The sequence below is a fragment of the Bufo bufo genome, chromosome 11 (genome assembly GCF_905171765.1).
Source record: "Bufo bufo chromosome 11, aBufBuf1.1, whole genome shotgun sequence".
NCBI classification, from domain to species: domain Eukaryota; kingdom Metazoa; phylum Chordata; class Amphibia; order Anura; family Bufonidae; genus Bufo; species Bufo bufo.
This window is the reverse complement of record NC_053399.1, coordinates 95632561-95649395: the sequence shown is the minus strand read 5'-3', so window position 1 is coordinate 95649395 and position 16835 is coordinate 95632561. Positions and strand designations below refer to the sequence as shown.

At 42.8% G+C, this 16835-nt stretch overlaps 1 protein-coding gene across 1 annotated transcript in view; it reads left to right on the top strand.

Annotated features, from left to right (window-relative positions):
* The window catches only part of CASQ1 (calsequestrin 1), a 49746-nt gene extending 40682 nt beyond the window's left edge, over positions 1 to 9064 (top strand). Inside the window, exons 7-11 of the mRNA XM_040411445.1 lie at positions 1247 to 1292; positions 3249 to 3303; positions 4479 to 4579; positions 5016 to 5090; positions 7912 to 9064. Of these exons, the coding sequence (XP_040267379.1) occupies positions 1247 to 1292; positions 3249 to 3303; positions 4479 to 4579; positions 5016 to 5090; positions 7912 to 8142 (508 nt within the window). The 3' untranslated portion in view covers positions 8143 to 9064. The remainder of the gene's footprint in view (positions 1 to 1246; positions 1293 to 3248; positions 3304 to 4478; positions 4580 to 5015; positions 5091 to 7911) is intronic.
* Positions 9065 to 16835: the final 7771 nt, after the last annotated feature.

Sequence of the window (16835 nt, the reverse complement as noted above, 5' to 3'; positions counted from 1 at the left end):
ACCACAGCCCAGGTGCCCTGCCCCCATAACCACAGCCCAGGTGTCTCCGTAACCACAGCCCAGGTGCCCCCATTACCACAGCCCAGGTGCCCCCATTACCACAGCCCAGGTGTCCTGCCCCCATAACCACAGCCCAGGTGTCCTGCCCCCATAACCACAGCCTAGGTGTCTCCGTAACCACAGCCCAGGTGCCCTGTCCCATAACCACAGCGCAGGTGTCTCCGTAACCACAGCCCAGGTGTCTCCGTAACCACAGCCCAGGTGCCCTGCCCCCATAACCACAGCCCAGGTGTCTCCGTAACCACAGCCCAGGTGTCTCCGTAACCACAGCCCAGGTGCCCTGCCCCCATAACCACAGCCCAGGTGTCTCCGTAACCACAGCCCAGGTGTCTCCGTAACCACAGCCCAGGTGCCTCCGTAACCACAGTCCAGGTGCCCCCATTACCACAGCCCAGGTGTCTCCGTAACCACAGCCCAGGTGTCCTGCCCCCGTAACCACAGCCCAGGTTCCACCTTATAATGGGCTAATGGCCATAGTGTCCACATAATAATAGCCATAGTGTCCACATAATAATAGCCATAGTGTCCACATAACAATAGCCATAGTGTCCACATAACAGTAGCCATAGTGTCCACATAACAACAGCCATAGTGTCCACATAACAGTAGCCATAGTGTCCACATTACAATGGCCATAGTGTCCACATAACAGTAGCCATAGTGTCCACATAACAATAGCCATAATGTCCACATTACAATAGCCATAGTGTCCACATAACAGTAGCCATAGTGTCCACATAACAACAGCCATAGTGTCCACATTACAATGGCCATAGTGTCCCCATTATAATGATAACTCTCGATGTTGGAAGTGTAGTATATTTATCCATATTGACCAGTATTCTTTAAAACGATGAGGCTTTAAAAAAAAAACAAGTGAGAAAACCATATTTTGACTACAGAAAATGAAAGGTCACTATTGAGGCCCACACCCATCATATATCCTTCAATTGGGTCTTTGGCCACTGTACTTTGGGGGCTCTTGGCGAATATAGACTTTGTAGGTAGATAGCAGCCCTTTCTTGAGATAGACCACTGCTTAGGTAGGAATCTATAAGTTGACTTCAACCAAAAATAAAGTTTAATATGTTCTTGGCGCTCTTTATGTTTATTATGTTCCTGTAATGTCTAGGGTCACCTTCCGATAGTTCTGTAGTTTACAAAAATGCTTTCTTATGTCTTCCAGACCAACACTGCGAAAGCTCCAGCCTGACAGCATGTACGAGACTTGGGTAAGTGTAGTTCACCTCATCCTTAACTGGTGCCAGAGAGCTACCAAGACTCACCATCGACATCAGTTTGTGTGGACATTGATGTGGATGGTGATTTGGACTGACACCCTGTATATATGAGGCATTTTACATTACACTGTTTGCTCTGTGACTTAGGCCTCATGCACACGACCGTTGTTGTGTTCCGTTCCGCAAAATGGGCTTCCGTTGTTCCGTGATCCGTTCCGTGATTGTTTCCGTGTGTCTTCCTTTATTTTTGGAGGATCACCAGACATGAAGGAAAGTAAAAAAAAGTCAAGTTTGCCAGGCAAATGACAGGAAAAAAACGGACGCGGATGACAATCTTGCCTCCGCCTTTTTTCACGGTCCCATTGACTTGAATGGGTCCGCAAACCGTTTTCCGTGAAAAAAATAGGACAGGTTATATTTTTTTGACGGACTGGAACCACGGATCACGGTAGCGGATGACAAACGGTGAATTAGCCGAGTTTTCAACGGACCCATTGAAAGTCAATGGGTCTGCAGAAAATCACGAAAAACGGAACAACGGACACGGAATTAAACAACGGTCGTGTGCATGAGGCCTTAATTAGATGTTTCCTCCAATTGATTTTCTATGAAGTATATCAATACATCAAATCCCAGCTGATCTCTCTCATTAAACCTTCATGCCCTTATTAATGTGCTCTATGTGGCGGTATATACTGTGTTCACATAGCCGTGACTCACGGAGGCCGTGACTCGATGTATCATCACAGAGATTCATATAGGGGATGCAAAGCAGAACTAATGAAAGTAATAAGTAACAGATGTAATACAGGCGGACGAAATGTATACAAGCAACAAGAGTCAAAGTGACGGCAATAATGAGTACATTTGTCAATATCTGAAGCTGAACATAGACATATTAAACACATAGTCAGCAGGCATCAGTCCTAAATGTCTCCATTAATACTTGTGTCTGTCATTTCTATAGAGCAGGAGACCCTACAGGAGGTTCCTTCAGGAGAATAACTGGAGGCAGCGGGGGCATGTGCCCTGGGTGCTGTTATTTCTATAGAGCAGGAGACCCTACAGGATCTCAGCCAAGGGTCTACCAGACTTTATAAACACTGGGTTGTTAGAGGTTCCTTCAGGGGAATAACTGGAGGCAGCAGGGGCATGTGCCCTGGGTGCTAGTTGCCAGGGGGCACTTTGCTTAGGCTACAGGGTGAGAGCAGTTAACTGTAGTTTTGCCTCAGATGAAGGAAAGCTCAGCTAGGACTTTGGGTTCCGTATCTCTTCGGTAAAATAAGGCTCAGACAGGAAAAAACCCACCCTAGTTGGATCCAACCTGGATCCAAAGTTCTCAGCTGAAGATCTACCAGACCTCCAGTATGGGTCCACTATGAACACTAGGTTGTTAGAGAATCCTTATCTACAGGAAAAAAACATGGCCTGGACAATAAAAATCCATCCAGTTGCATCTTTATATGCCCTATTGCCATCTCTCAGCCCAGGATCAACCATACCCCTAGTAAGGGTCCACCAGACCCCATGAATGAAAAGTTCTGAGAACACCTTCGGCAGCAGCTTATGTTCCCAAGACGAAAAGGATCAGGTAGTGGAAATACAACTACATGATGTCGTTGGGAAGCCCCATATACAAAGGATTGCAGTCCTGCTAAAATGGGGGGTGGGGGTGACTGCTATTTATGTACTGTCTTTGACCAACTTAAGACTCCTAAAAAGCCCCTGCAAGTTCTCTTTGGGCTTCTAAAATTATCACTAGACCCTCTTGGAACAAATGATAGATAAACAGTGCTCCCGGAAGCCACATTCACATATACTGCCCCACACGTGAGTTCTTTGAGGGGACATTTCTTCTCCCCTGAATCCATAAAAATCCTTTTCTATTTTATAAGAACCAGTCAGTTTCCTTGTGTTATTATTTCTGCTGTTTTTTTTTTCTTGTAGGAAGATGATTTGAATGGAATCCACATTGTAGCTTTTGCAGAGGAGGACGATCCTGGTAAATATTTCAGATTTTAAGGTAGCAGACAAAAACATTGAAAAAAAATCCATACTGAAGCACATCTAAAAGATCAAACCCAGTCATACTTTTCTTCACCTCTTTTTGAGACACCAGAATCACCAACAATGTTTTCCAAAAGTCACACATAGTCCAAACCTCCATGTGTATATAAGGGAAGTGAGAATAAGGACAGCTCAACAAGTCTAACTTTGCCTGCCAGCTATTTCTAAGGTCACTTCTGGCGATGGACAGGTAGACGAACATCTAAAATTGAGTCAATTTTTCCCTTGTACAATTTAATATTCTCAAACATCAAAATCTTAACAACCTGGTGTAAAAATAGCAAACCATCTCCATCAATTCTTTTTTTTTTTGTAATTTCCAAGAAGGTATTTTTAAAAATGAAAGAAGAAATTCTATCTTTGGCTACAAAGATTGAGGAACCCAATGATTCTCTTTTCTAAGAATCAATTACATCATTAACAGTTAAGGTGGCCATACACATTAGTTTAAAGTTGATCAAAATGGACAATTACAACCAAAACAAAATGTTCTTCAGCTAATATTAGCCAATGAACGATCATTTCAGCTAAAAGATGATAGACAATAATCATTTGAAAAGAAGTAGGCCACGATTAATATTTTCATCCAATAGTCAGACAAATGATCTTTCATTTCACAGCTGATCTGCGGGGGTCTGGGGTGTCGCACTCCCGCAGATCTGATACTGATGACCTATCCTGAGTAAAGTCATAAATATCTTTTCCTGGATAACCCCTTTAACTAGCTGCAAAAAAGAACCTAAGGCAAGGAAAGCCCTGGAATTATGGAGAGATCTTGGGGCACATCTATTAAGCCCCTTTGCTAGTGGTGGATCGCTGAAGTTATGTAGAGACCCCGGCCTCTTCAGAACTTCGGCATATCCACCACCAATTGTAAGTGTAAGATGGCTTCCTAAACCAGGATAGAAAATTATGAATGAAACAGGCCTACCGACTCATCCCCTTTCCCAACCACACCACGTCCCGTTTTTTAGACCTGACGTGATCGGGGAAGAAGCCACAGATTCTGCCGCAACATGGGGTGCGACAGAATCTGCACCAGATATACACCACAAAAGTGCCATATAGCTGTTCGTAAATGACCCCCCTTGTCCATAATCTGCATTTCAGATGGTTATGAGTTCCTGGAAATCCTTAAAGAGGTTGCAGAAGACAATACCGATAACCCAGACCTCAGCATTATTTGGATCGACCCTGAGGACTTCCCATTGGTAGGAAAACTTGACTACTGGTTTGATAGTTCGAAAGTGTGTTATGTACTCAGAGTTTGTAATTTTCCACGTAACACATTTTACAAAAACATTTTTGGATTTGAATTCAAATTTAAATTAAGTGTCCCTGTAGAACTGGTAGTTCCCCCTGGTACTTGTATCCTTTACGAGTAGGCCATTATCTCCCTGCCTGACTCACAAGGACTTTCAACTAAATGTACAACAAAGGCAGTATTTTAGTTGAATAGCATGCAGTCCAAGATGGTTGCACACTTGGAATAGCTGAACCTCATGTCGTTGGCATTCTTGGCACCTTCGGTGTGAGGGAACTCTGTAGCAGGGTGCAAGAATAGTAATGAGAAGAGAATTTGATGAGACGTGTGGAGAATTGTATCTGTGTGTTTTCTTTATTCCGTTACTTCCTTTTCTTTTTCAGTTGATTCCCTACTGGGAGGAGAAGTTTGGCATTGACCTGTCCCGCCCTCACATCGGTGTGGTGAATGTGACAGATGTAAGTATGGGTGAGACTCTACTTCTAGTCTTGTTATAATGAGCTCTGTGGCCTACACCAATGGATGCCCTTTAAGAGCTTTAAATTGGGCTCATACTAGAGATGTGCAAATATATTAACATTGTTTGGGGTCTGATTTGTCCAAATCAGGTATAAATTGATTCTGCTCTAATCTAAAGTGCTTTAAATGCCTGGGAATGTCTCTCTCATCTCTGTCAGAAATATCTCTCAAACTGAATCCCAAGAAATTGTGATTCTAACAAATCCAATTTCTTTTTTTTAAATTCGGGTCAAATTATGATTCTTAAGAATTGATTAACCGATCTAAAATTTTTACCAGTGGTTTATGCCAGCCCTGGTTAAAACAAATGTTTCACCTACCTGATATCTGTAACTCTTAACTCCCAAAGGGCCATAGACCATGCCCAGCACCTAACAGATGAGCCAGAGAGAGAGGATGGGTGGGAGAGAGCAGTGACTGTGCATTTCTGTAAAGCCTGGATGACTCAGTAATAAAATGAGATTTGTATGGTTTTTAAATTAAACATCCATTTACTAATTAAAAGAAATGTATTGTAAGGGCTGGCTACACTTCAGATCTCTACGATGGTTTATCGAAGCTGACCAGGTGGGCATGATAATATTGACTGAACGATCAAACAATGTGACAGTGAAGTACCAGAAGAAGTGGAAGGATCTGCAACTGATTCATAATGTACCTTAAAGAGAACAACAATACAATAAATATCACCATTGTAAGACGTGGTGGAAGAAATGAGATACCATGGTAACACGTGATCAAATGTGGACTACAAGAATTCTCCTCTTTCTAGTCTCTATTCATACGTAGGCCTTCCTGCAGTTACTTTGGTTCATAGCTGTTTTCCAATTATTCTTTATAACACTTGCTTGATAGTATCAGATCTATCTCGAAGCGTGTAGACCCATCTGGTTAACATTTCTCACAAGCTCTGGGACCGGCACCACTTCATCTTTCAATCCTTGTAACTAATGAACTGTCTCATCCGTGATTCACCGCCGCAGACATTGTGCTGCCTTTTCACGTATTTTTGTTCGGCAACAATTTCCCCCCACCCACTAAGACCCATCTTTCCTTTGAACTTGGTGATCAGTAAGGTCTCTCTCTCTCTCGTTTTATCTACAACCTTCCACATGTATAAATGCCCCTCTGAAAGCTTTTGTTCCACCTGCCTTCATGACTTCCATTTCGGCTGTCTATTATCCTGATCTCATATGTTCTTTCTGTGGAACATAATTACTGCTTTCTTGGGCTGCCCCCTGTAATGTTGTGTGTGACAGCACGACATTCTGAAGGTTTGTTCGTAATCTTCAGATGATTCAGCTGTGCTATTTAACAATCTGACGGTGGTCGGCAGACTTACCTCTTCATGATGACTATATAATGAACACATTACAGTATCAGGTTGCATAAAATCTCTTTGCCATATCCCAGGTCAGTCAAGATTCTGTCTTGAGCCGTGGTACTCTATGATTACAAAGGAACTGCTACTTTGTTCGATTTTCTTCAATTCTGACCATAGATGGTGAGATGTTTCACCAACAATTATGAAACATCTCATAGTTCTCAGGCCTTCCACGTGCCAGCTATGCCAACTTCACAGTGGGGATCTGATCCTTCCATTTCCTAGAATCCTTCTGCAATACCAGGCTCTTCTGTCAGAGGTTTTCAAAAGATTTCCATGAACAGTCCTTGACAGTATTGTCCCATTTCATCATCTATGCTGCCGACTGAGTTTAAGCAGTTTAGAAAACCTATTTTTATTCACCCTATTAGGGAGCTTTGAGTTAATAAAGGGGGGTTCTCTCTTCAGGATCTTTGGGGATCTTTTTAACCCAACTTTTCAGGCACAAGGGAGATAATAAATTGCCCCTTTTATCTCTCATGAGCATCATTCATGCTGTAGGACTTGTCATTTTCTAATTAGAAAGACAACCCATTGATTTGATTGGGCCACTTGTAATGCTTAATTTCCCCTGTGGAGGTGCTGCAGAGAAATAGAGCACTCAAATCCAGGTTTCCCAGACTGCTGGGAGTTCGAGTCGGTTCCACTGTGTGATCAACTTGACAAAGTAGAAATTATCCAAAATGGACAACCCATTTAAGCATAGATGCTTTGGTTGTTGGACAAGAATCTGTGACTTATAGGCTGGGTTCACATGGGCGTGACGGATTTGTTCAGGATGCATCCCGGGTGCGTTGAGGCAAACCCGCGCAAGTAGGTACGCAATTGCAGTCAGTTTTGACTGCGATTGCGTTCCGTTGTTAAGTTTTTATTGCGCGGGTGCAATGTGTTTTGCACACGCGTGATAAAAAAAATGAATGTGCTACCCAGACCCGAACTTCTTCACTGAAGTTCAGGTTTGGGTTAGGTGTTGTGTAGATTGTATTATTTTCCCTTATAACCATGTTATAAGGGAAAATAATAATGATCGGGTCTCCATCCCGATCGTCTCCTAGCAAACGTGCGTGAAAATCGCACCGCATCCGCACTTGCTTGCGGAAGCTTGCGATTTTCACACAGACCCATTCATTTCTATGGGGCCTGCGTTGCGTGTAAAAAAAGGACAATATAGAGCATGCTGCGATTTTCACGCAACGCACAAGTGATGCGTGAAAATCACCACTTATGTGCGCAGCCCCATAGAAATGAATGGGTTCGGATTCAGTGCGGGTGCAATGCGTTCACCTCACTGAAATCTCGCCCTTGTGAACTCAAATGCTTTTGATTAATGTTGGAACTTTTTGAGATTTAACAAGCATGTGACATTTCTCCTACAGGCTGATAGTGTTTGGATGGACATGGATGATGAAGAAGACCTGCCTACTGTAGATGAACTGGAAGACTGGATTGAAGATGTTCTGGATGGAGATATAAACACTGAAGATGATGACGATGATGATGATGACGACGATGATGACGATGATGATGATGACGACGATGACGACGATGATGATGATGACGATGATGATGACGATGATGATGATGACGATGATGATGACGATGACTAAATAGTCATTAATTAAGTCGTTAGCATCTAACTAGATTACATGTACGTTGTTCACACGTCAAAAATCTAACTTTACTAACATATTTTTATATGAATTCTTGGAAGCCAGTTGAGCTTCACATTGATCCCATTCATTTAACATCTACATGAAACAATACAAATCTGCAACAAACATGGTTGACTATGTGCTGTGGGCAAAGGACTTTGCAGAATATCTTCTACAACCCACTAGGGCCACCCAAAAATGAAAATTTCATTACCACATGACATCTAAGGGTCTTGCATATGCTTATGGATAATCAACTAAAGCTCAAAACAACATATATTACCCTAGACTAAAGAGAACACATTAAATTACATTTCAATGGCAAACCAACAGGCAAAACTGTGCCTTGAAATGGCTCCTGAAGTGCCAATCAAAGGGTCAAGTTCTCCAACTCCAGATCTAAAGGTAACTGGGTGGAACGTGACCCCTCTTGACTATTCTAAATGGTTAAGAGGGTTTACAAGGAGAAGGTCTGAATTATAAGACTGTTTTCCAGTTCCCTGACTGGCACTTCAGGTTGGTTAAGGTTGCACAATGGCCCACACTATTTTACTGCTATTAGACCATCTGTAACTTTTTGTCACATCAAGGTGTTGGCCCTAGTAATTAACCCTTATCCCACAGTATAGTTTAAAACATATTTGGAATGCCCCCATGTTGTACCCTTCTCTTGTCTCTGGCGTGCATACATTTGGACATTTTGCACAAAATATTGTTTCCCCTGGACATTTGATGTTTGCACAAAATTTATATTGAAAAGAATCAAGTCTATGAATTGATGCATCACTGTCAAGGTCTTAAAGGTTCTCTACTGTGACTTCTGCAGAAACAAAACTATTCCCACCATTCGGAAAAAGAAAATTGATAACACCCAAAATCTTGTATGTGTCTTTCTTGGGGACTGAAGATTGGGGTGGTTGTTAAGTAGTTATAAATGGGAGTGTGGAGGTAGTAACTGGGGTCTACTGGGCAGGACCATGGACCATTATAAAGCTAAAGATGCAACGATATAACCCTTCTATACTTTATCATGTAGATCCTCTAAAGCGTGATGTCATCAGTGGTTGTCACCCGCTTGGTGGTAGACCCAGGCACAGCTGTTCCCTCAAGCTACCACTCTGGCCAGCATTGTGTTTTCTTCTCATTTGGCATTAGATACCAATACACACACATATGAACGGCGTAGGACTGATGAGATAGTAGATTCATTGAATTCCATGCCAACACAGATGCCATGGTAATGACTAACTGAAGATTTTGTCATATTTGGCATCATCGCAGGTGAGTGAAAAAGAATCACTAGTGGAATAGGGCTGATGGGATAGATATAAAACATCAAGTGCTCACAATGATCCACCCTGAAACTTTAGGCTTGGGTGGAGGTGTCTGCGACTGTCAGCCGAATAGATGAGGCCTTCATGTGGGCCTTGGTGTAAGGTAGGCCTTCTGTATCATATTGGAAGAAACAATATCTATAATTCACACATATTAATAGGGAGGAGCCTGGTATGGGTTTTGGCTTTTATATCTTCCGTACACTAGCTACATAGCTGGGGGGGGGGGGGGGGGGGGGTTGGCCTTTGGGTACTGGGAGAGGAAGACAACTAGCTATTCTACGTTACATGGCTGAATCTTTGTCTCTAGCTAAACTTCAGTTTAGCCACTCCCCTTAAAAATCCTGTGCCCCACCCATGCTTAAATCATCCCATAGGCCACACCCCCTCTTCTATTTCATGGAGAACATCACAAAAGCTGCGGTATGAGAAAATGGGATCACTGGGAGGAGAATACAGCAGCTATACAGGGCGATTAGTAATATGAGAAACATTAGAAGACTGTAGGGTCTCCTGCAGCAGGAGGACCACGACTCCAAGATGTCTTCTACCACTGTCAAATTTATAAATATTTTTGTGAGGAGGTTGTTTGAACAATTTTTTTCCCCCCAGAATGCGCTGTTCACAGAAGGGTTAACCCAGACTACAGTCTAACCGTAAACAACAAGGGGAATAATAATATATCATACACACTTCTGAGCCTGGGACTTATGCTATAATTATATGTCTTCCCTCCGCCTCAGCCGGGGATCTGAACGTCAAAAAGTGATACCTGACTGACAGGTGCTACCTACAAAAGAGTCCCCGGAACAGAGAAGAAAGTGACCTATAGCAACAAGTCACACTTTCTATCTATCTAATATATATCTCCTATCTATCTATTTATATATCTCCTATCTATCTATCTATCTATCTATCTCCTATCTTTCTATCTATCTATCTATCTATCTATTTATATATCTCCTATCTATCTATCTATCTATCTATCTCCTATCTATCTATCTATCTATCTATCTAATATCTCCTATCTATCTATTTATCTATCTCCTATCTATCTAATATCTATCTATCTATCTATCTATCTATCTATCTCATATCTATCTATCTATCTATCTATCTATCTCATATCTATCTATCTCATATCTATCTATCTATCTATCTACCTCATATCTATCCATCTCATATCTATCTATCTATCTATCTATCAGTTTTTCCACATTTTCTATCTCATATCTATTTACATTTCTGTTATATATCTATTATATTATTCTGAAAAAAATTATCTAGTGATTATCCTGATACAACAAACTATACATTTCATATTCACAAAGCAATTGCAGCTGGGACAATTTTTCCAAAATGTCATCATCCACGCTTGTGGCAATCATAGATGGTTATCTGTTCACTCCGCCATGTCTCATGCATCTAAGCATGGGGCTAACTCCACCACATGACTCCAAGTACTATATGATTTACATCTCCGGGAAGGAAAGCAGAGGATGAGGGGACTGGAATAATAACCAGCTTAATAACTTGTGTGACCTGGCCGTGTTTAGGGAAATTAAGACCTACTTCATGATGGTGACAAATAATTAGAGAAGGGTCAGAATGTTAAAACATGGTTCAGTTCATCTCAGGCTTCCATCACGGCTTCATTGTTGCCTGGTAACCAAGTAGAGAGGACATAGCTATATGATGACTATAGACAGGCGAGCGTACTACTGATGAAGGGCCTACATGCAATGTTATGGAAACGGGACACTCAAGGGAAGAAGTAAGTCTCAACAAACAATAACACTGATGACTGGGAGGAAAGACAATCCAGACGAGCTAGTTAATTACCAATGAAATGTAAACCATCCTCCTGCCCGGAAGGCTTTCATCTGCTTGAGGATATATGTCTGATGATAGACATGGCGGAGACAAGAAAACAGAGGGATATACAGTCAGGTCCATAAATATTGGGACGTTGACACAATTCTAACATTTTTGGCTCAATACACCACCACAATGGATTTATTATTATTATTATTATTATTATTAAAGCGCCATTCATTCCATAGCGCTGTACATATGAGAAGAGGTATACATACATAATACAGACAATTGCACTAATCATAAACAAGACGAGTTACAAACTGGTACAGAAGGAGAGAGGGCCCTGCCCGTGAGGGCTTACAATCTACATGGTATGGGAGAAGGACACAGTAGGTGCGGGTGAAGCTGGTCATGGCGGTATAGAGGCAGCAGGGTAACTGGTTGTAGGCTTGTCTGAAGAGGTGGATTTTCAGGTTTCTTTTGAAGGATTCCACTGTAGGTCAGAGTCTGATATGTTGGGGTAGCGAGTTCCAGAGTATGGGGGAAGCACGGGAGAAATCTTGGAGGCGATTGTGGGAAGAGGCGATAAGAGGAGAGAAGGAGCTCTTGTGAGGATCGGAGAGTGCGTGTGGGGATGTATCGGGAAAGTAGCTCAGAGATGTAGGGAGGGGACAGGTTATGGATGGCCTTGTATGTATTTGTTAGTACTTTGAAGTGAATTCGCTGGGCAATGGGGAGCCAGTGAAGGGATTGGCAGAGGGGAAACGCAGAGGAGTAATAGGGTGAGAGGTGGATTAGTCGGGCAGCAGAGTTGAGGATAGATTGGAGGGGTGCAAGAGTGCTAGATGGAAGGCCACAGAGGAGAGTATTGCAGTAGTCTAGGTGGGAGATGATGAGGGCATGTACAAGCATTTTCGCAGATTCAAATTTAAGGAAAGCACGGATGCGGGAGATGTTTTTGAGTTGGAGGTGGCAGGTGGTGGAAAGTGCTTGGATGTGCGGTCTGAAGGAGAGGGCAGAATCCAAGGTCACTCCAAGGCAGTGGACTTGGTTGACCGGGGAGAGTGTGCAGCCATTGATCGTGATAGATAGGTCTGTTGGGGGGGTTGAGCAAGATGGGGGAAAGAGGATGAATTCTGTTTTATCCATGTTAAGTTTTAGAAAGTGAGAGGAGAAGGAGGATATGGAGGATAGACATTGTGTGATTCTGGATAGTAAGGTGGTGATGTCTGGACCAGGGAGTTAGATTTGTGTGTCGTCAGCGTAGGAGTGATACTGAAAGCCATGGGACTCTATGAGCTGTCCCAGGCCAAAAGTGTAGACAGAGAAGAGCAGGGGTCCTAGGACAGAGCCTTGCGGGACACCAACAGAGAGGGAATGAGACGAGGAGGTGGTGCGGGAGTGGGAGACGCTAAACGTCCGGTCTGTGAGGTATGATGTCATCCAGGAGATGGCCAGGTCAGTGATGCCAAGAGATGAGAGAGTTTGCAACAGAAGGGAGTGGTCAACAGTGTCGAAGGCAGAGGACAGGTCAAGGAGAAGGAGGACAGAGTATTATTTCTTGGTTTTGGCTGTAAGTAGGTCATTGGTGACTTTGGTGAGGGCAGTCTCAGTCGAATGGTGGGGTCAGAAGCCAGATTGTAGGCGGTCAAAGAGGGAGCAGGAGGAAAGGTGAGAGGACAGTTCAGAATGGACATGTTGTTCAAGTAGCTTTGAGGCATACGGAAGCAGTGATCTGGGGCGATAACTGGACAAAGAAGATGGGTCAAGTGAAGGCTTTTTGAGGATGGGTGTAATGGTAGCGTGTTTAAAAGCAGAGGGGAAGACACCAGAGGTTAGTGATAAGTTTAAGAGATGAGTTAGGGCTGGGATAAACACTGTGGTGAGGTTAGGGATGAGGTGGGATGGGATTGGGTCAAGTGCACAGGTGGTGAGATGTGATCTGGAGAGTAGAGTGGAGAGTTTTTCTTCTGTAATGGTGGAGAAGCGGGTTTTGGGAGAAGAGGACCGAGCAGTTGTGTAGAGGGTCTGTGGGGACTGTGTAGTGAAGCTTTCTCTGATGTTGACTATCTTTTGTTTGAAATATTTGGCAAAGTCCTCAGCTGAAAAGAGAGGAGAGGGTGGGGGTGCTGGGGCAGGGAGAAGGGAGTTAAAAGTGCTAAAAAGTTGTTTAGGGCTGTGGGCCAGGGAAAATATGAGGGATGAGAAGTAGGCCTGTTTTGCATCAGCGAGTGAGGATTTGAATATGAGGAGGGATTGCTTGTATGCAGTGAAATTATCTTTTGAATTGGCTCTTTACACCACCACAATTGATTTTAAATGAAATGAACAAGATGTGCTTTACCTGCAGACTGTCAGCTTTAATTTGAGGGGATTTACATCCAAATCAGGTGAACGGTGTAGGAATTACAACAGTTTGCATATGTGCCTCCCACTTGTTAAGGAACCAAAAGTAATGGGAGAATTGTCTTCTCAGCTGTTCCATGGCCCGGTGTGTGTTATTCCCTCATTATCCCAATTACAATGAGCAGATACAAGTTCCAGAGTTCCTTTCAAGTGTGCTATTTGCATTTGGAATCTGTTGCTGTCAACTCTCAAAATGAGATCCAAAGAGCTGTCACTATCAGTGAAGCAAGCCATCATTAGGCTGAAAAAACACAACAAACCCATCAGAGAGATAGCAAAAACATTAGGCGTGGCCAAAACAACTGTTTGGAACATTTTTAAAAAGTAGGAAGGCCCCGGTGAGCTCAGCAACACCAAAAGACCCGGAAGACCACAGAAAACAAATGTGGTGGATGACCGAAGAATTCTCTCTCGGGTGAAGAAAACACCCTTCACAACAGTTGGCCAGATCAAGAACACTCTCCAGGAGGTAGGTGTATGTGTGTCAAAGTCAACAATCAAGAGAAGACTTCACCACAGCAAATACAGAGGGTTCACCACAAGATGTAAACCATTGGTGAGCCTCAAAAACACGAAGGCCAGATTAGAGTTTGCCAAACGACATCTAAAAAAGCATTCACAGTTCTGGAACAACATCCTATGGACAGGTGAGACCAAGATCAACTTGTACCAGAGTGAGAAGAGTAAGGAGAAGGAAAGGAACTGCTCATGATCCTAAGCATACCACCTCATCAGTGAAGCATGGTGGTGGTAGTGTCATGGCGTGGGCATGTATAGCTGCCAATGGAACTGCTTCTATTGTATTTATTGATGATGTGACTGCTGACAAAAGCAGCAGGATGAATTCTGAAGTGTTTCGGGCAATATTATCTGCTCATATTCAGCCAAATGCTTCAGAACTCATTGGACAGCGCTTCACAGTGCAGATGGACAATGACCCAAAGCATACTGCAAAAGCAACCAAAGAGTTTAATGGAAAGAAGTGGAATGTGATGCAATGAACAAGTCAATCACCTGACCTGAATCCGATTGAGCATGCATTTCACTTGCTGAAGACATAACTGAAGGGAAAATACCCCAATAACAAGCAGGAACTGAAGACAGTTGCAGTAGAGGCCTGGCAGAGCATCACCAGGGATGAAACCCAGCATCTATGCGTTACAGACTTCAGGCTGTAATTGACTGCAAAGGATTTGCAACCAAGTATTAAAAAGTGAAAGTTTGATTTATGATTATTATTCTGTCCATTACTTTTGGTCCCTTAACAAGTGGGAGGCACATATGCAAACTGCTGTAATTCCTACACCGTTCATCTGATTTGGATGTAAATACCCTAAAATTAAAGCTGACAGTCTGCAGGTAAAGCACATCTTGTTTGTTTCATTTCAAATCCATTGTGGTGGTGTATAGAGCCAAAAATGTTAGAATTATGTTGATGTCCCAATATTTATGGACCTGACTGTATATATAAAGGATAGGAATCAAACAAGCAAGTTTACAACTAATTTTCTTTCCAGTGCACCAGATGTCCAAGATGTGGAGTTTCTACCACATGATAAAAACAGAGCTGGGTATATACAACAAGAAAGGTGGTTGGTGGCCTTTGGTCAACCGACTCAATACTGAGAAGACCACAAAGGCTATAGAGCAGTGTCAGTCCTGGGGATGACTCAGTGAACAGCAGAGGTTTGGAGATACCCCACCACCAACCCAGAACAGACCTCAATGCCAAGAAGTGGTCTACGTCTGCAAAAAAATACACCACTACTGTAGATAGGTCCTTTTGACTGATGATTCATTCCAGGTCTCCATGAGACAGAAAATGTACATGTACCATAAAGACAACTACTGCTGATGGGGTTCAGTGCGAATGGAAGCTTGTCTAGCCCCACTCTATTGATGGTGATGAAAGGGAACCGGAGTCACAAGGTTCTCTTGATGATGAGGGAGGAAATGGTGGCATGAGCAGGTCTTTTTTTCTTTCATGTTTGGAGTCTCCTATTTTTTTTTTGACAGATGCTAAAACATTATAAGCTGAATGGTATGGTGCACTGCGGGTTAACAGCAAGGACTAAAATCACAGTGGATTAAAGCTACAGGAACAGCAGAGGAATCTATAGATTAGAGTGATGGCCATCCATTAGCGTTTATAAATAAAACAGAATCAGAAGCCAGAAGAAACTCGCTGACCATGGTAGGCTGTCTCATAGATCGATGTGATGTGTGATACGAGCCAATGACCTGACATTGCCAGAAGCTAATGAACTCAGAGAAACTCTGATTCCTTGCTTATCTAGAAGCCGGTGATTTTGCAGCATCTGGTTGTAAATTACCATCAGGTGCAACAACTTGGGTCACGTGACCCTAAAATGTTATGGCCATAAACTAATCATTGCTGAATACATCCACTTAAAGTGTGTTATTACAGGTGGGTAAGTATCTTAACTTGATTGCTTACTTTCTTCAAATCTTTCTCATTAAAGAGCAATGAAATCCATAATGGGTATCACCAGAGGAAAAATCTGAACTTTGTGTTCTGGCACATCCCATACCAACTCACGGAGATTCAGAACCCCCAAAAGTTCACGTTGCTGTTCATTCTGGAGGTGTTGAGTGGAGTTTGGGTCATAACTCTGAGGAGCCATCAAGTTCTTCTACTTCATTGCCATGCTGACATAGGAACCTAACTTTACAAATTGATGCCAAACATTTGGAAGCCTAGGTGTTAAACGGTTTGGAGCTTATCAGGTTCCTTAGGTTCTTATTCCCCCCTCCTTCCCTCAGTGGAGACATCAAACCTTGGCATTGGCTCCTGGTGGACACTGGGATGGCTGCAACGGTCAAAGTCAGGAAGGAGTAATACAAAATATTAAGCAATTCCAATATTTAGATAAGGGGGGCCACTGATCCCTGACCTTTGTGGGACCCTCTGGACTGAAGAGTTGGGGTAGACTGCATCTTTGTCTACTGTTTATGTTGCAAGCTACATATTTTTCACTTGGCTGAAGAAAGCTTGTACTTGGGCTTCCAAAAATAAGGCCTGGGTAGAAACCATTGGATGATGATGCCAGGGTCACATTTCATGGTTCC